This window comes from Anabrus simplex, chromosome 11 (assembly GCF_040414725.1).
Source record: "Anabrus simplex isolate iqAnaSimp1 chromosome 11, ASM4041472v1, whole genome shotgun sequence".
NCBI lineage: Eukaryota > Metazoa > Arthropoda > Insecta > Orthoptera > Tettigoniidae > Anabrus > Anabrus simplex.
This window is the reverse complement of record NC_090275.1, coordinates 3,468,304-3,489,127: the sequence shown is the minus strand read 5'-3', so window position 1 is coordinate 3,489,127 and position 20,824 is coordinate 3,468,304. Positions and strand designations below refer to the sequence as shown.

The 20,824-nt window shown below is 39.5% G+C and overlaps 1 protein-coding gene across 1 annotated transcript in view; it reads left to right on the top strand.

Annotated features, from left to right (window-relative positions):
• The first annotated feature begins 792 nt into the window (after positions 1-792).
• Positions 793-20,824, top strand: part of Vps39 (vacuolar protein sorting 39) — a 219,032-nt gene continuing 199,000 nt past the window's right edge. Inside the window, exons 1-3 of the mRNA XM_067155478.2 lie at positions 793-1,036; positions 11,641-11,817; positions 12,445-12,545. Coding sequence (XP_067011579.1) covers positions 964-1,036; positions 11,641-11,817; positions 12,445-12,545 — 351 coding nt within the window. The 5' untranslated portion in view covers positions 793-963. The remainder of the gene's footprint in view (positions 1,037-11,640; positions 11,818-12,444; positions 12,546-20,824) is intronic.

Genomic DNA, 20,824 nt, shown 5'->3' with positions numbered 1-20,824 from the left:
ATAATAATAATAATAATAATAATAATAATAATAATAATAATAATAATAATAATAATAATAATGTTATTTGTTTTACGTCCCACTAACTACTTTTACGGTCTTCGGAGACGCCGAGGTGCCGGAATTTTGTCCCACGGGAGTTCTTTTACGTACCAGTAAATCTACCGACACGAGGCTGTCGTATTTGAGCACCTTCAAATACCACCGGACTGAGCCAGGATCGAACCTGCCAAGTTGGGGTTAGAAGGCCAGCGCCTTAACCGTCAGCCACTCAGCCCGGCTCTACCCTCTTTGTGCCACTGTAAGATTTTAAAGTGTGTTAGTAACAATAAGCACCAGGAACTTGTGTCAGAAACTGTGGTGGCCAAATTCGTGAAACCTCTACTTAGTAATGTAGGGAAGTACCATACAGACAAAGTTTACAGGTTTTCTTATTCGTCGAAATCTCTTTCTCGAAAAGTCCTGAAGCTATCACTCTCTAGAGTACCACTTTATGTATACAATTCTTTAATTTTTCTGTTACTTTCAGAATTAAAATTTTGATTGTATGCTTATCTAGCTGTATTCACGCGATAACTGGGTACGTCTGGTGCTGCGGTCTAGCGGCAGATTGTTTGTAAGTCGTGTTACACATTTGAATATGGAATGAGCAGGCAGTATAAGCAGCCATCGGATGCAGATCGAGCAGGCAGTGATTTGTTACAATCTCTGTGCCTTTTAGCTGTCAAAGTGTGTTGTGGAAAATCATGCGATCAACATAGTGTGATCGCGGAGGCAGTGTAGGAACAGTGATGGCCGCTGTCTGCGAGAGGTTTCTTTCAATAATTGTGAATAATTATGCTATTTAGAAAGTGTACTTAGAAGTCATTACACGCACATTGTGTGATTAAAATGACACTATTTTTAATTTTAAATTTAAAGTGTTTCAAATGACATTAATGTCATTCATTCGCCGTGTCAAGGATGCATGATGCATATGAATTAATTCAGTTGCTCAAATTGTCCCAACAGCAGATCGACTCAATTGCAGCCTACGGTGAGTTAAAATAACTGAACATTATTTTCCAGTAATACATGGGTGATTCATCGGTAGTTATTTTCGTATTTCTATGTGTGTTTTATTTTTAACAATCGTCTTCTACGTTTGTCATAATGAGAGGTTAAAAGATGTCAACAATTAGTCATGATTGCCCAACCGTGAGTCATCAGTAGACGCACAATGTCTTATTGATTTATTAGTACCGTTTTTTTAATATTGGCAAATTTTATTGTCATATATTTATATTTCCTCCAGCTGCTTCTTTCTGTTTGATAAAAAATAATTGAAATGACATTTAACTTTACTGAGCATCGCTTTTAATAATTAGTTCTTAGTCTTCATTATGTGATAAGAGAACATTTTCCTACTTAATACACTTGAACATGAAAACAAGTCTTCTCTTTGACCAATTTTTTATATATTTTATGTCTATTACTGGCATTTTTTTAATGCTGTTCAATTCACATAAGCACAGAAACATAGAAACACACAATCTTAGATTTAAAATATTTGTATGGAATGGAAGCACAGACTAATGGCTTGTTTCTACATAGTTCACATTCAAACTAATCAATTATTGTTTAAAAATGTAAACAACCTAAATCAAGCATGAAATGAAAATCTTTGATCAGTTATTTCAAATTAACTAATTATTCAGAATGGAAATAGGCTACAGATCAAATTTCCAATAATCTTGTGGCGGGGAGGGGGGGTTTCTATAGTTGGTTCACCTACACTGCTATTTAGATTCCGCTTCTGCAGAAGCACATGTCACTGTAATTCCCTCCGCGTACACTAGAGAGGAATAGGACCTATTAGCTGGGGGGTAGAGGTAGCCTTTACCTGCACTTCTCTTAGGGCCTGTATGGAGTTGACTTTGCTTTGCTTTGATGGTATATTTTAAACATGCAGTTAAATAAGTGCAGTCAGACTCCATCTTTAAGAGAATATTGATGACTGTTAATGGGAGCAAGTGTTGGAAACTATTGTCCACTTATCCTTACCTTTGTATACAAAGCTGCAGCCAAATCCTAACTTTACCCATTGCCAACCAATTATTATCAGAGATACATTATGATCACATTTCTACTAAAATCTTTACTGTGGGATGTTCTGCTGTAATCATGTGAAAATATATTTCATTTCTTCATATTCTTTCCATGTGCACCCTCCACAGGCCTGTTGTAAGAGGCAACTGAAAATCATTTGTGCCAGTCTTCTCAGTTTCAGCTTTCCTATCTAACCCCTTCATCTGCACTTATTTTCTTCCATCCCTGACAGTATTAAGTTTGTGAAAACACGGTGGGAATCTTTCATATCCTTCATTGTCCTCTTTTATGTTGTCGATATCTTCCTTTTCTAGGGTCAGGCATAGTTATCTCCAAAAGAATCTAGTTCTACCACCATGTTCTTGTCTCTTCTTTCTATTACTCCCTCTTCCCACACTGACTGAGTGTTGCTATCTTTCTATGTATGACTTGATACCTTCTATGCTGTGGAAAGTAGGCTATACCAAAATATTGCTGGCTCAATTTTTCTCCAGCATTCTGGAGAGGCCATCAATTCCATGGTTTCTGAAATGCACAAAGATTGCCATTTAAAGCAGGCAAACCTGTTGACAGGCCTCAGATTTGAGTATGGTTGACAAGTTACTTGAGAGATTGTCATACAACAGAACAAGACCTGTTCACGCAAGCTTTATAAGGATATAGGGAAGTAGAAAAATGCTAAATTTACGTAGAACTCCTTTTAGAGAAGAGATGTGTTCATTGCCATGTGCAGGGACCTAGCACATGCAATTCTCCATTGCTGGGCTTGCATCAGGCATCATTCTCTCTGAAAGGATTTAGTTGTACCACCATGTTCTTGTCTCCTAGCATTGGTATTGAATGACATATAATAATCATTCCCATGAATGATCAGAAACCATATCAATAGAATAATAGAGGTTACAGGTAGTTATTGGTGGGGACTTGTTTGTGAAATGAAATGCACTGGTGTCTTCATCTTCAGGTGCTATCTGCCAAGAATGATTTAGTAGGCTTTGTTAGTATCTGACATTCTAAATTAATTAGGCTTTTCACCACTAGCCCACATAGAATGCGCTGGTATCGCAGGCCACAAGCCAATTGCTGTCATGAGAACAGTGGCCCCTTTGGGGTCACACTCCCTTTGAGAGGCTCTTATCTATGGCCGCGGCGCATACTGTCCACACGGCAAGAAGAAAAGGTATTTCAGCTGTTCACCACTAGCCCACATAGAGTGTGCTGGTATCGTGGCCACCAGGCCAATGGCTATATTGAGTACAGTGGCCCCTTTGGGGTTACACTCCCTTTGAGAGGCTCTTATCTATGGCCGCGGCGCATACTGTCCACACGGCAAGAAGAAAAGGTATTTCAGCTGTTCACCACTAGCCCACATAGAGTGTGCTGGTATCGTGGCCACCAGGCCAATGGCTATATTGAGTACAGTGGCCCCTTTGGGGTTACACTCCCTTTGAGAGGCTCTTATCTATGGCTGCAGCGCACATACTGTCTGCACGGTAAGAAAAACGTTTCAGCTTTTCACCACTAGCCTATATAGAATGCGCTGGTATGCAGGCCACCAAGCCAAATACATTAACAATCATTGCCACCAGGCGGGCTTGAGTAAGTAATCATGGGGAATGACATCAGTGATCAGAGGGACTCTCAATAATGGTCCATCAATAACAGTTTGACACAAGAACACTTGACCTTCAATGTCAAATCATTGTTTCAGCAACTTTGCAGTGTTTGTGCATTTCTGCTTTTGTTCATCAGTCATACAGTGCAGGATCCATCACCAACACATTTTTCTCTTCTGTAAATCATTTGTCAAAGTATGGAACACCGATACCGGTGAAATCCCCGTGGCTTCCAGAAGTTCCTCACATGTCCATTTTTCCTGCAGTATTCTACACTCATGCTCAGAAATTAAGGATAATGCTGATACATGGTGAAACAACGCTATGGTGGGCGGTTTGCGGTTTTAAATCACTTTGGGGTATGACCATATGGTGCATCTGACCTGCGGTCGTCGCACGGTGGCGCTGGCAGCAGTCAAAATATGCAGAGGTGTGTTGGTGCATGTTAGAGTATGGTGCAGCGAGTCAGTGTGCAGATGTTTTCAGGCGTGCTAATGGTGACTGTGTGGTGAAAATGGCTCAACAAACACATATTGATGATGTTATGAGGGGTAGAATAATAGGGCTACTGGAGGCTGGTGAAACACAGTAGGGCATAACACGGGCCTTCCGTGTTCCACAAAGTGTGATCTCAAGATTATGGCAACAATTCCAGCAGACAGGAAACGTGTCCAGGCGCTACAGTACGGGATGTCCACAGTATACAACACCACAAGAAGACCGATATCTCACCATCAGTGTCCGCAGACGGCCATGGAGTACTGCAGGTTGGCTTGCTCAGGACCTTGCCACAGCCACTGGAACACTTGTTTCCAGACACACAGTCTACAGACGACTGAACAGACATAGTTTATTCGCCTGGAGACCTGCAAGGTGCATTCCACTGACCCCTGTTCACAGGAGAGCCCGTAAAGCCTGGTGTCAAGAACACATGGTACATGGTTTTTGGAACAGTGGTCCCAGGTTATGTTCACGGACGAGTCCAGGTATAGTCTGAACAGTAATTCTCGCCAGGTAATTCTCATCTGGCGTGAACCAGGAACCAGATACCAACCCCGTAATGTCCTTGAAATGGACCTGTATGGAGGTAGTGGTTTGATGGTGTGGGGTGGGATTATGATTGGTGCATGTACACCCCTGCATGTCTTTGACAGAGGAACTGTAATAGGTCAGGTGCATCAGGACGTCATTTTGCACCAGTATGTCCGCCTTTTCAGGGGTGCAGTGGGTCCCACTTTCCTCCTGATGGATGATAATGCACGGCCCCACCGAGCTGCCATCGTAGAGGAATATCGTGAAACAGAAGATATCCGGCGAATGGAGTGGCCTGCCTGTTCTCCAGACCTAAACCCCATCAAGCTCATCTGGGATGCTCTCGGTCGACGTATCGCTGCACGTCTTCAAACCCCTAGGACACTTCAGGAGCTCCGACAGACACTGGTGCAAGAATGGGAGGCTATACCCCAGCAGCTGCTCGACCACCTGATCCAGAGTATGCCAACCCGTTGTGCGGCCTGTGTACGTGTGCATGGTGATCATATCCCATATTGATGTCGGGGTACATGCGCAGGAAACAGTGGCGTTTTGTAGCACATGTGTTTTGGGATGGTTTTCTCAACTTATCACCAATACCGTGGACTTGCATATATGTTTCATTTGTGTTTACTATGTGCCTATGCTATTAGTGCCACGTTGTGTGGCACCACAATATGCAATTATCCTTAATTTAGGAGCATGAGTGTAGTTAGGTATGTGGGTACTTGGGGTCTGGAGTTAAGTAGCCATTGTACTTCATTCCAGAGGTATATTTTAGGATTGACGTTGGGGCTCTGGGTTAGGGCCAAGTCCCATTTCCCACCAACGAACAGAGGGAGGGAAGCATTATGATGCTTAAAAAAAAAGAGAAAGAAAAAAAAAACCAAAACCAACTCTGAACTGGTCTTCTAATTCCTTCCAGAGGTAAGGTCACGGCTTGTTGTCCAAAACCCTTTGCAAACAGATTCTGCCTTATGGCAGGGAGCATTATCTTGCCGAGATACACAGTGAACATCTGCAAACTGGTCTTCTACGGTAGATAACGTGCAGCTGGTCAGAATATTCTTATATCCTTCTGCCTTTAACATGGTCTGTAATATTATGTGAGAACCAAGTCCTTTCAGTGAAACACACCCCCATGGCACAACTAGCGCTAATGGGTCCTGGCCTACCAATCCAAAGGCCTGAAATCTTACAAGGTGCTCCATGGTCCTCTCGGTTGTTATTCTTTATGCCTGTTGCTCATGGTAAAATTTTCTGTAAAATGTTTGACAAAACATTTGTCAAACATTTTATTTACACAAACGTTATGTTGCACATGATAAAACTTTTGGTGAAATCTTTTGTAAAACTGCTTGTCCTCCCATCTGTAGGAGGAATTTTGTATTTAGCCTGCCACCTGTGTTTTGTGAAAAGTACTTTATAAAATGTCATCTAATGAAGAAATTGCTGCTGCATTAGTGTCCATTATAGCATGTACAATCATAAAAAGGAAAAGGAGAAGAACTGCTAGAAAGTATGGGGTTCGGCCTTAGATTCAAAGGAGAAATGATGGGAGAGGATTTTTGTCATTACTCCAAAATGAATTTAGATTTGAGGATCTGGAATGTTGCAGAAACTTTCTTTGTATGAATGAAGAAACATGAGAAAAACTCCTGCAGTTTGTTGGACCGAACATCCTAAAACAGAACAGAAACATTAGACAAGCTATGTCTCCTAGAACAAGACTACTGGGGAATCTTACAAAAACCTGAATACCACGTATAATTCCTGAAACATGTAGGGAAATGTTCACTTTATACTGTACATTATTTACATTTCATTCACACTTATCTTTTATCTCAGCTTCCATTATAACTTTTAAAATCTCATGTTTAGTTTGTAGTTGTAAAGTTTTATTTTCTGTTTTCCTCACTGAACTGGCAATAAACCTGGCAAAATCATCATCATCTTCTTTCTCATTTTTGTGCCTAAATGACTGCAAAGCTGTAGCTGCATCCTCAGGGGATATCTCATTCCTCCTCTTTTTAGATGATTCCCCTGTAAACTTTCAGTGTTTTATTGATAATATCAGAATTTTAACATTAAAATTAAATTAAATTTTGGTAGCTACTGCAGAAACAATACCTGATTCACTACAGTGTCAACATTTAGGCGTACTTTTGATGCAGTACTCGGTCCTGGTTTATTTTCCTCTTCTTCCCCCTCATAGAAACAGAGCACATCATCTATAAAAAGACCAGATGTACTTGCAGTCTCCTTTTTTGTTTCCTTTAAAAGAAAAGAAAATATCAATAGCAAGTTCTAAGAACTTCAGATGGGTGGCTACAAATTGCAAGAGATTTCCATGAGAAGTGAATTTTCCAAACTGTTTGGGTGCAGCTCCAAGGTCAAGTGGCTCACATAAAGGCAGTACAAGCACTATATGTTGACATTGGGACCAGCATACAAATGAGTGATGGTGGTGTGTATCTTTTTTTTTTTTCTTTTCTAGGGGCTTTACGTCGCACCGACACAGATAGGTCTTATGGTGACGATGGGATAGGAAAGGCCTAGGTGTTGGAAGGAAGCAGCCGTGGCCTTAATTAAGGTACTGCCCCAGCATTTGCCTGGTGTGAAAATGGGAAACCACGGAAAACCATCTTCAGGGCTGCCGATAGTGGGATTCGAACCTACTATCTCCCGGATGCAAGCTCACACCCGTGCGCCTCTACGCGCACAGCCAACTCGCCCGGTGTGGTCTGTATCAGTCCAGCTCGTTGTGTGCTGCAATGCAGAATGTTCCTCATCCAAGCAATTTACCTTGCACAGAAAATGAAGTGCCTTATGTTATGGTAGCTGATGATGCTTTCCCACTGTCCTGTAATATAATAAAGCCATTTGGATACAGAGGACTGACTAGGGAGTAGAAGATTTTCAATTACAGGTTAAGCCGGGCAAGATGTGTAGTTGAAAATGCATTCAGAATAATGGCAAATGCTTTCAGGGTACTTTTAATCAAAATAGTATTATCAGTGGACAAAGTTGAATCTGTTACCCAGGCAACTTATGCATTACACAACTTTTTAATTGAAGAAAACTGAGGGATATATTTACCACCTCATAGTGTAGATGAGGAAAACACAGAAGAGGGGACTATGAATTGCGGAATATGGAGAAGAGGCCCATTGACAAACAAGGTGGAAATAGAGTTACACAAACACCTATGAACATTAGAAACCATTTCAATGGTGTAGGAACGGTTCCCTGGCAAGATCGGAACGTTGATAACTTTAGATATTGAGCACATTGTAAAATACAGTAGATCTACGCCGCGCTAGCTAGAGCGATATATGAAGACGCCCTTTGCTCCGGTTTGCGAGCTTTGCGCAAGCGCACTAGTGTGTCGCAACCAACGAGCTCAACTGATAACAAATTGCTGCATGCTTCCTTGCTGCCTAACAGTATTGGCTGCTCTGGAATGGACAGATCACAGATGCATTCATTTGTTTGTGATTACTGTAGACATGTGTGCGTGAGTTTGTGTTTGGGGTGTTTGTAGAAATAATTTGTTTTAATAGTGAACAATTACGGAAAGTCATTTATATTGCAAAACATTAACGTGTGAAGCATTTATAAGTGATTATGGGTAAATAGAGAAACTATTCTGCGGGCTTCAAGCTAAGCGTAATTGCCTTCGCTGAACAGCACGGGAACAGAGCTGCAGAGAGAGAATTTTCAGTGAGTGAAAAGTTGGTGCGTGACTGGCGGAAATGAAAAAACAAGCTAATAAGCACAAACCCTTCTAGGTCCTAAAACAGGGAAGTTTCCTATAATTGACGAAGAAGTGTTTATGTATGTCAATGAAATACGTAGCAATGGTTACAGTGTATCATATGAAATGTTACAAATTAAGGGACGGGAGGTAGCGCGCAAACACAACATAACTCAGTTTAAGGCGAGTCGTGGGTGGATTAAGGGGTTCACGCGACGACACAATCTGTCAGTGCGAAGGAGAACAACACTAAGCCAAAAGTTGCCTGCTGATTTCACGGACAAGATAGTCAATTTTCACCGATTTGTCATACGTTTGCACAAAGAAGCTTCGTACTTGCTTTCTCAAATCGGTAATGCCGATCAGACTCCAATCTTTTTTGATATGCCTTGCAACTGCACTATTGCGCTAAAAGGATCACGGAGTGTATTAATGAAAACCAGCGGTAGTGAGAAGTTGCGATGCACGGCAATGCTAGCCATTATAGCTGACGGAAGAAAGTTGCCGCCTTACATCATTTTCAAGAGGAAAACGATGCCTAAGAATATACAGTTTCCCCGTGGAATTCATGTATGAGTGCAACCAAAGGGTTGGATGGACGTAGAACTCGTGCTGGACTGGGTTAAAACTGTGTGGGATAGAAGACCTGGTGCACTACTAAAACAACCAGCTCTGCTTGTTTTAGATAGTTTCCGAGGTCACCTCGTGAACGAAGTGAAGCAACTTCTCAGTAAAAATAATACATGGCAGATAGTCATTCCTGGTGGCCTAACAAAGACCACTTACGTCGATTTTACGAGTGGATGATGAGCGGCGATCAGCAGTTGACGCCCGCTGGAAATATCAGGTGTCCACCCTTGGACTTGTTATGCTCGTGGGTGAAGAAGAGTTGGGATCTTATACCACCTGAACTAGTCTCCAAGAGCTTCAAAAGGACTGGGATCATCCGAAGATGACGCAGTGTGGCAGAGAGACGAAGAATCTGATTCTGGTATTAACAGCGACGAGGACGGCGCATCAGGTACCGAAACCTGCGATAGCGACACAGAAGATTTCGAATAAATTGTGTACTGGTAAGTCCGTATTTCACAACAAAGCGATAATTTTTTGCAAATGTAATATTTTAACTTTAATACTCAAATTAATGACAATTAACTTAATACGTTCATTTTTATTTTCAGGTTGGAAAAACTTTTGCCGAATTGTTGCGAATAATTAAGAATTTTGTTTTAGACTATTTTAATTATTTTGATGTATAAACACGAGTATTACGTGCATCTTAAATTTGTATCAAATACAATTTAGTTGTAAATAAAATTTTTGAGTAATACAAATACTGGTATTAAAAATTCTTCGTCTAATGGTCGAACCCTGCTATTTTTCGAAAATTTTGGTATAAAAAGTGCGACGATTATGCCAAGAAATACGGTATTAGTCTGTTTAACCACTGTCATGTGTTCTAAAAGATTAGTAATAATATATTAAACTATGGGATAAACTCGCTCACCTCATTAACATAGTGATCCCCTTGCATGTGTTCATTTAGACGGGAGTCAAGATTAGATTTGCTATTTCTTGCAGAAACATGATCTACAAGGCCTCTCATACCAGGCAGGTGAAGGTTTGTAGGTGTCATCAAGCCTCATTCCACTGTGGTGGGACTGTCTGCAGTTAATATAGAAACATGTTTAGTAATAAGTTTATAGTATCAAGGCCATTTGTATTAACAAACTTAAAGCTTCGCAGTTCATATGTACAATTGACGTACATTAATAAAAACATAAATAATAATAAACGTGACATAGTTAATAATACAGCTATAGAGATAGAACAGCGGTTTACTAACCTCTCATTCATGAATTGTGTTCGAAGCCCATTTATTTTAGCCTTCGTTTCATTGGGATTCCGTATCTCGCTAACATCATCTGAAATTTTATTCTCAGAAAGGTTCATGCAGCTCTATATCCCCTGAAACGTCACAAGAATTCTTTTCTTCAAAAACAAGCACTACTGTTCCCAATTTTAGACTACTGTGATACGGTACTAGTCAATCTAAATGCTGAACAAGCTTTGAGACTTCAGGGAGCACAAAACTCATGCGTACAATATGCCTTCCAACTGCGACATGACGCTCCTGTTACACCATATTTCAAAGCATTGGGATGGCTATGCATAAATGAACGAAGGAATTTTCATCTAATGAGACTTGTTTACCAAGTGCTCTCGACGAACACTCCTACTTACCTCTCTTCTAATTTTTGTTTCCTTTCCTCATTCCATGAAATTAGTACCCGTTCTGGTTCCCTACTTGAAATTCCACTAAGTCGAACGAATTCCTACAATCATTCCTTTTTAGTTACTGCTTCGAGACTCTGGAATACACTCCCAATGGACATTCGGCACCTTCCTGCGTCTCATAAATTCAAATCTGCCTGCCAAAAGTTTTTCCTGGGAACATAAAACTGAGTTGTGTGAGTCACTGTGTGTATGTTGTGTGAATGGGTTTTCTTCATTTGTATTATTATTATTATTATTATTATTATTATTATTATTATTATTATTATTGTCACACTAATTGCTGTACTGATATGTAGGGCTAACTTAGTCTTAGAATTATCTGTCCATAGTATTATTTCTTTTTAGAATTTGTATGTCTTTTATGTTTAAATTTTACTGTGTATAGTGGTTAAGTGTAAGAGAGGGCCATGAGCCCTAACTTCGCCACAAATGTAAGTCAGGAATAAATAAATAGGACATGTCCTATTTGATAAAGTGTTTTATAAAACTGGAAGTTTTATCAAATGTTTCCAAGTTTTACCATGAGCACTAGGCAGACAGTTTTATGAAACAAGTTGTTCAATAAATTTGACCAAAACTTTTACCGTGAGCAACAGGCTTTAGCTTTCCAGACTGGGGCCGCTATCCCATTGTCACCAGTCCTCCACCACACATTGTATCATTCGCCACACCCATCTGACTGCGATAGTGCTTCTCCAGTTGTCCAAGGACCATTCGTGCAGTTTATGTGCAGGTGATCTTGAGACCTGTTTCCACTTTACTGGCTCTGGCTGATGTGACAAGCAATGGCCAGTGATATCGAGGTTGCCTTGCCAACATAGTTTATCATTGTTATTTAATCCTTTGCAGATGATAATTTGCTGGTGGGTACTCGACAGGGCCTCCTGTTGATGTACGGTATATGTTGTCGAGAAGGAGATCAGAAACATGAAGTGGAGCTGCTCCGTTACACCAAGACCTTCAGTAAGAAACCCATCCAGCAACTGGAGGTTATTCCGGAGTACCAGCTTCTTGTTAGCTTATCGGGTAAGTCATCACAGATGTTATGGAAGTTATAAAATATTCTTATTTTAATACAAGAAAAATATAAAAACAAGTTAATGGCATATAAACCACCACCAATTCTCCACCCCGGAAAGCCTGGTGCATGTGTTTCCAGTTTGTCCTGTCCATTGGCTGCCAATACACATCACTTTGTGCAAGGTCTTTGAAAGTTTGCTTTTCCCAACAATCATGAGGTCATCCCTCTGGACCTGTTGCAACATCATTTCTTTTGTGGTTTGTTCTAATTGGAGCTGTCCTTTGTATACCATCATAATATGCTGAATTCTAAGGTTTCCAAAAGATCCAAGTTGTTGCTGGATATTTTAATTTTGTCTTTTGGAGACGAGAATGAAGGAACTTCATTTCAGTGCAGGTCTGGTCAATGTCAGTATGCGAGCCATGATGCAGAGGGGACAGCACACTCCTGATAGCTCTTATCATCTTGAACAGCATTATGCAAGAGCATTCTTTCCTCCAAATCCTGTCTCTAGGAATGCATACACCTGGACTCATTTTTTTTTTTTTTTTAAGCACATTTTTGTGCCTCATGTCATATAGTTGTTTTATTGTGAATTGCTGGTAATAATGTACAACTGTTTTATATTCCAGACAATATCATCTGTGTTCACGACATGACGATCTACAATTTCCCAGTTGTGACAAAAGTTGAGCGAAGTAGAGGAGCCACTCTCTTTGTCCTGGACATTAAGGTACCATCAATAGTAGGGCCCGGATGTTTATGACATGTCATATCTTTTTTCTTTAAGTTATTTCCATGGAAAATACAAGTTAAACATGATTTTATCTACGGTGACTAAAATTGCGCATTTTTCATGGGTCATACAACCTTCCTACTGTTTTTTTTTTAAGATCACATATTTCATGAATGGGTCGAAAAGACCCATAAAGATTTTATGCGGTAATAAGGACAAATAAGCACATTATTGATTATGTTTTATTTAAATTAATTAGAATCTTGATTTTAACTTATATGCAATTAGTTATGTTACTACGATTTGGTGGGCAACATAATTTCAAAACAACAAATGAGACAGCTGTTCTCTTTCACATTGACATGCTCCTGACACAAGTACAAGCAGCACATTTCGGTCCTTCTGTGGTCCACATACAGTGCAGCGACCACGCTTTTTGTGAGAAGTGGTACCCGCACCTTCACTGCTTGTGGAACATCTCTCTGCGTAGTTGTTCCGTCATTGATTTTCCTGAATCTTTCAGGAACAAACTCGTTTTATAAAGTTTCTTTGCATTGTAATTTGGATTCACATGTATGTAAAGCACATAAGCAGTTATTGGTGCGAGGTCGATTATATTGTAAAATAAACCTTCTAGTTCCCCTCTTGCAAGTGTACTTTGTCTGTCATGTCCACACCACCTTTCGTGGCCTTATAATCCAATATCATGTTTGGGTGCATTACAGATACTGTTTTCATGGTGCATGGTAGACAGAAGTATCACAGCCTTGTTCTTCTTAGGCATATAAGACGCTATGGTAATGTCTCGCTGGAATCCAAAAGTTGATGACAGCAGATCCCGAGATCATGGTGGCATTAATTCACAAGGAATTTCAGGCTTGTTCTTGCGGAGTGTACCAACCAGTGTTAGTTTCTTTTCCAGAAGCTCGCTAGCCAGGGTAAAGTTCGTGAAGAAATTGCCTGTAATCACCTTTCTCCCTGTTCCCTCAATATCTTTGACTGGTCACAATACCACATTCCTTCCCTGGTTCACTTCGCTCTGTCTGTTTACTGGTTTACCGGTGTAAACTTCAGCGGCACACATGTAAGTCGTGTCGACATCCAAGAGGAGCCATGCTTTTATTCCGTATTTTCCTCTTGGTTTGGTAGGCAAATACTGCCTAAAGGGACATTTTCCCCTCAAGAAAACCAGCTGTTCATCCACAGTAGTATTTTCGTATGTGTACCCCTGCGTAGTTTCTCTATCATTCCCACACAGGAGAAGGGAAGAGGAAAAGCATACAGCCCCAGGCCTGGTTAAAGATAGCATACCTTTCAAAGAATTAACACATTTATTACAGATGCAGATCCCTTGCTGGGTTTTCCTTAAGTATGTTAACATGTACAATTAATGTGAAAGATACATGTTTTAAGGTTTGTCAGCCTCAGGCTGTAGAACAAGTACATAAGGCTGGGCCTCATGCCCAAAAGTATAATATAAAAATTACAATTACAATAAAAATATGAAATTGAGTTTTAACTCTTCTGTGCTCCCTTCAGTTTTCAAGGCATCCCGTGCACACAGTGACTAGTAGCTAACACGTACAAACTCACACCTTTGCTTATTTTCTTTAAGAGTTCACAAATTTTCATAATTCTGAACACCACAATACAAATCCTACATGAAGGGTCACAATAAACCGTAAATACAGTGAGGTATTACTATATGGGAGTTGCCTCTAGCCAGGCTTGCTTATGGCAAGGCATAAGGCAACGTAAACCCAAGGTCGCTAAACTGCGATTCAAGAAAGGGAGGCGAGTTAATAAACAACTCGGCTCACAGCCAATTTAACAGGGAACAAACAAGATATACTCCAACATTGTAACCCAACTAACCACAAAGGTGGCAGCAAATTCCGAAATGCCAGGACATGTTCATTTACTTAAAGGGCACTGCAATACAAACGTCTCATGTTAACAAAGGTTTCACAAGTCATAAAACGATATTCTCCCTTTGTTACCCCCACTGAAACTCCAAACTTTATTTAGTGAACTTTTTTATCTCCAACACCATGGACAGTCAAGGGTTCGAAACCCGAGCGGAACCAGCCGCTCTCACTTCAAGCACAGAGTTATTGCCAGGCCGCTGGCTACAAGTCAAGTCCCCGACACAGCAGACGGGAGGGAGGGGGTAGGCCAGCCCAATTGGCTAGATAAGAGGGGAAGGCACATTGCCATAGTAACCTGCACAAGGCAATTGCACGTCCAAAGAAAGTCATAAGTAGACACACATACTAAGCATATAAATAAGAAATATTAAACAGTAAAAGACAAACATAGCAGATATAATCTTAAAGGGCGCTACCAGGTAGCCAAGACAGAGACTAAAACATGTGGCACAGTATGAAACAAACATTTTGCGTAGTTGTGATATGAACATGTCAAACACATCCCTTATTGCTGCACTTATGTCTACGGGCTGGTCTTTCTTCCGTATTATCGAACGTCAAAAACTGGGTTGCCATTTGGAACCATTGAAGAGACATTGTAGCTCATTCCATAATTCTTGAAGTTTTCACCCGCTGATTTGTAGACTTCGGCCAGCAAAACCAAGCCTGTAAATATAGATAACTGCATGTCATTGTTTATTGTGATCATTAGCAGTCAACAATAAAGACAGAAACTGCTATTGTTACTAAAATGTGTAAATCGTACATACCTAAAAATGCTTCAAGCTCTGTCAGAGAAATGGGCTTGTAAATTTTCCCTTTATCTATAAAAACCCTCTCTATTTCATGATGTTTCCCGTAAAATTACTTCCAGCATTTTATCAGTGATGAATAACGTCATTGCCGACATCTGGGTATCATCTCTCCTCTGAAGAACATATCTTGTGGGTCCAGGTGCAATACTCATTATGTTACCCAATGTGAAATAGACATAATTGAAATTTACATTTCTCTGAAGTATTATAACCTACTGAAAGCTTGATGAGGTTATAGGTTATAGGCCTATACAGTAGAACCTTGACAATTCAAAATCCCGCCTAATTCGAAGAAGCTCTCATTCCCAGAAACATGAGATATAGTTTTGCATGTTATTTAAATTGTTTAATTCGAAATACGGATAATTCGTAATTCGAAGTACAATGTCGGCCCCATTACCGAAATTCAGACTTTTAATTCGAAACTGCCTTTACATTTTAAAACAATAGTATGTTACACGGTAATTTCAACTCGAAATCTATCCGCTCCGCGTCATAATAGAACGCACGTTCTGGAACGTGGAGGGGTAGCTTTCCACACTTACTCACTTTGGTGGGTGTACAGTGCGCTTCGTGATTGCTAAGTTGAATGAAATCGGAATTCTTTAGTATTCAACCTTTTAAGGAACGCCGTATTATCAAGCAACAGGCAGTGTGTGGAAAAACAGAATCCGCGAACAATGGCGATGCTGACGGTTGAGGAAAAAACGTGGCTTATATAATAAATTCGTAGGCACCGAACAATATTGTCATTGCCGGTGAAACTGCTGTCTGTGTTTTGTAGTTAATAATGTCCGCCAGCATAATGGTTAGCACAATTAGTTGCTGTTTTCGGGGGTCTGACTTTGATTCCCGGGACCGTACTGCCAAAGATTTACGAATGGCAGGAAGGTTGATATGCGGTAAAAACGGTACATGTAACTCCCCTCCACTGGGGGTGTGTCTAAAATGAGCTGTACCACCTCAGGATGAGGAAACGAGTTTACCTTAGTTGAGAAATATTTGCGGTTGTTGCTATTTATACAGCAGGCGAGATCATTAACAAAGTGGTCGTTTAATATCTCGTAACTCGGGCCAATATAGGTATATATTTGGAGAGAAGTAAGTTTAAAACATGATAAAAGCTATAATGCTAAAAAGAGAAAAATGTTCCACCTTTTCAATACAATAACACTGTTGCACGAATCAATGTAGCAACATATTTAATTTATTAAGGGACCGGTTTCGACATCTGTCCATGTCATCATCAGCCTACACAAAAAGGCAAGAAGTCAACACAATTATGACACTTTCTTGAATTAAAAATAGAAGTTCATGTGGAGGTTCTTGAGCACTCTTGCTGATCTTGAAGTTAAAAAATGATGCAGTATAGTTCACAATTGTTGTTATTCAAGGAATAAAATTTTGTTGCTAGGTAACAAATGATATGATTTTTAATTTCTTTTCTTTTCCTTAGATCTCAAAAAATCCATATCAGTACTAATAGTCTCATATTCTAAGAGTTTTTATATATACCACTATCCACCTTTTGAAGTACTAAAACAAAATCATATCATTTGTTACCTAGCAACAAAAAATTTTATTCCTTGAATAACAACAATTGTGAACTATACTGCATCATTTTTTAACATCAAGATCAGCAAGAGTGCTCAAGAACCTCCACATGAACTTCTATTTTTAATTCAAGAAAGTGTCATAAGTGTTATAATTGTGATGACTTCTTGCCATTTTTGTGTAGGCTGATGATGACATGGACAGATGTCGAAACCGGTCCCTTAATAAATTAAATATGTTGCTACATTGAGTCGTACAACAGTGTAATTGTATTGAAAAGGTGGAACATTTTTCTCTTTTTAGCATTGTAACTATTAGCTCAATACGGATCAGTGATGAAGTTTTTAACTTTAAATGATAAAAGCTATCCAATTAAAACTTGTTTTACTCGCCAATGTACCTAACGAATAATAATAATAATAATAATAATAATTTTATGATTTTCGGAGATGCCAAACAAAACATACCAGGGTATGTGTTAATAAAAAAGATACAACGAACGTACGAAATTGAACATTATGATGATAAAACGCATTACCGCCACACCTGTAGATATCCATAAATGCGGTATATTTTCCTGTTATTTATTTTTTCTGTCAAACTTTTGGCGCTGTCAGGGCGATAATATACCTAACCTAAACAATGTGGTCTGTCTTATCTCATGGACAGCTGTTTACCAAGATCCTGATGTGGTAAATGTAGAGAACAAGCATGAAATATACTTAATAATAAGGGTCTGTGTTTCAACAGCCGCAGTTATCAAAAGAATGTTTCCAGTCACTGTGTATTTTATTCGGAAGTACAACTCATAACATACACTAGTTATCAGCTGATGGTTTGGCATGCCTTCTACAGCACGGCTTTATTCGGAAGGAGTGCCTTCTGCTACATATACACCAATTGGGAATATCAGAGATCTGGGAATAGATTTTTACACTGTTTAGACTCTATAGTCAGGAACAAAATTATTTTTAAAAGGTTCAGAAAGACGGGACCTCGTATGCTCTTAATTGCAGTGCATAGCTGATGCGACTGACAAGAGATAGTGAAAGTGACGTCACTTGAAATGCCGACACACCGGTAATAAAGCAGGGAAGTTGGCGATAATTCAAATGAAAGCAGTGATCAGGTTTACTGCGCGGTAGGCCTACTGCTGAACTGACAGATACAAATGACTGGCCATTAAGTTCTTTTTACGGCCGTATGCCCTTCCTGACATCAGCCTCACCAGAGGAATGAATGAGATGTAATGAATGACGTGATATGAGTAACTAAAACAGACTTTTATATGTACCGCAGGCCTAAAAGTTGTGTTCACCATTTATTGTCTTTTTACGTTTAGAAATTCTGCCTTCAGTCGAAAATAGCCAGTATAACTTACACACATTCTAAGTTTGGTAAATAATAGTATAGAATGTTTACTCGTACAATTTATAGCTCTTCATAACCTAAAAGTCATGTGTTTGCTGCACAGAATTTTGAGGTTATCGCATATTGGACCCCCCTTTACAATTTTTGGCTGTAGAAGTGGGGGGAAAAAAGGGGTCTAATAGGCAAGTAAATACAGTATTAAAAACATGGTACATGTTTCGCATCTTCAGCCATATTGTCATCACAAGGTTATACTCCGCACAGCCTTACTTCTAAATTGAAGTTTCGCAAAACAAATGAACATCGCCTTCCCCCTGTTGCCAGCGCACTACGCCTGCGAGAACAGCTGATGCAATATGACCGCGGTAAACAGCCCTTGTAAATTGTAATACAGTACTCAGAAAAACGAATGAATATGGATTGAAAACAAACTCACAAGAACTACACTTTCTAACAACATCTGGCACTAAAAGAGAATATATTATTAACAATAAAAGAGAATGAGGAAATAACGCTCACTAACGGCTAATGGCTGGGACAGAAAAGAGGTTATGGCCTACAAAGGGAACACTCTACTGATCTCAGAGTCACTGGAACACTCTAACAATATGACAAACACACTAAATATTGAAGGAAAATTCAAAAGATCGCGAACCGTTCCGAATATCATACACGCTGAGAGAGATAGGTTAACCACGTGGCGAATGTAAATATTAGAGTTGGCAACTAGGTTTCGAGATCGTGCTCTGCCGATATAAATCGATATGAATGGCAGCTTGGGATTGGTTGGATGTCTATGCTTTAGCGCATAACCACCACACAGAGCCAAAATCTGCTAAAACGTCAATTTAGAAGTAGAGCCCTACGGATTATAATTAGGAACATTGATCTTGAATTTGTAGACATGATTTGTCATTAGCAAACGTAAATAATATAATTTTAAGGAAACCTGAGTAAATATACTTATCTTATATATTACATTGTATGGCTGTGATATAGGATATAAAAATTATTAACATTGAAATTAAAACTATTACAATATTCCCGCATGTGACGTCAATTAGTTAATCTAAGTGTAACAATTTTTTTCACATTCTATTAAAACTATTAATTTTCTTAAAAGTTTGTTGTTTGAGCTTAAGATGTTTTATTAAAATCTTGAAGAATCATTGTCACTTAATATAAACTTGAGAAATGAACTCAAAACAAATCATGAGATCAGACGCAATTATTGTTGTATTCGTCATCTGAAACTCGAATGTGCCGTGGTTTATTATAGGTGATGATGTTGCACACTTTCCTTGAAACTTGTTAAATTCAACATTTGCTGTTATCCAGATTTGAATATCTTATGTGAGTGAGTAGGGTCTAGGTCTGATGGGGACTCTCGAGCTTTATTTTGAATTGTGATTTCTCCCAACCATGCAATGAGCTTGTTGACATTTCTGTAACAAGGGAAAATTTTGTAATGATATACTACATACGATGTAATATCGAGGCTTCACATTAAAGTTTTGAATAGGTGTAAAACAAAGTTTTATTATTCTCCTTTCAATTGATTTTCAATACGAGATCTAAAATGAGAATAGTCTCTTACAATCTCTTGCCTGTTGCGAAAGCAGTTCAGAGAACAGCTGAAGCGACGAAAATTAACAGGACCACAGTTATATGTATAGGGAAGGAGAAGTGCTTTGCCGAGAACTAGACAGCGGGGCTATCCAAACTTTAAACTCCAGGGAAGAAGCCTAAATCCGTAACAGAATTAGACTCTTTTCAACAAGATGTGATTCGTCAGCATATTTACGCGTATTACCGTATGAAAGAATATCCTACGCTTGAGAAACTGCGACCTTCTCTTGGAAACAGTGAACTTTTCAGTAGGAGCAAATCCTCTCTTAGAAAAGTAGTTAAAATTCTGGGTTTCAGGTACAAGAAGTTTAACGGGAGAAGAGTGTTGATGGAGAGAAGCGATTTTGTGATGTGGCGGTGCAGATTTCTGAGAGAGATTATTGTCGAGAATTTTGATTCTATTGTATGGTTGGACGAAACTTGGGTTAATGCTTCTCATTCACAGAGCAAAGGCTGGGCAGATGATTCAGTAGAAGGCACTATGCTGGTACCTGTTGGGAAACGGGGTAAAGTCATAGTTATTCACACCGGTACTTCGCAAGGTTTTGTGCCAAATTGCTTGTATGTGTTCCAATCTAAGAAAACCGGAGATTACCACGAGGAAATGAATAGTGGGACATTCCAGAAATGGTTTGGGGAAAGCCTGCTGAGCAGCTTGCTTGAAAAGAGCATTATAATTATGGACAATGCCTCCTACCACTCTGTCATTCTTGACAAAGCACCAACAATGGCGGCTAGAAAGAATGAGTTGATGAAGTGGTTGAAGGAGCACAATAGTTCGGTTCGCGATGACATGAGGAAGGGGATCTCATGCATCTTATGAAACAAAACAAACCCCAGTATCCAGTTTGTGGTGGATGAAATAGCCAGGTGGCACGGGCATAAAGTAGTCTGCCTTCCAACATACCATTGTCATTTTAACGCCTTAGAACTGATTTGAGGCTTAGGTAGCTGAGAATAACCGACTCTTCACAGTTTT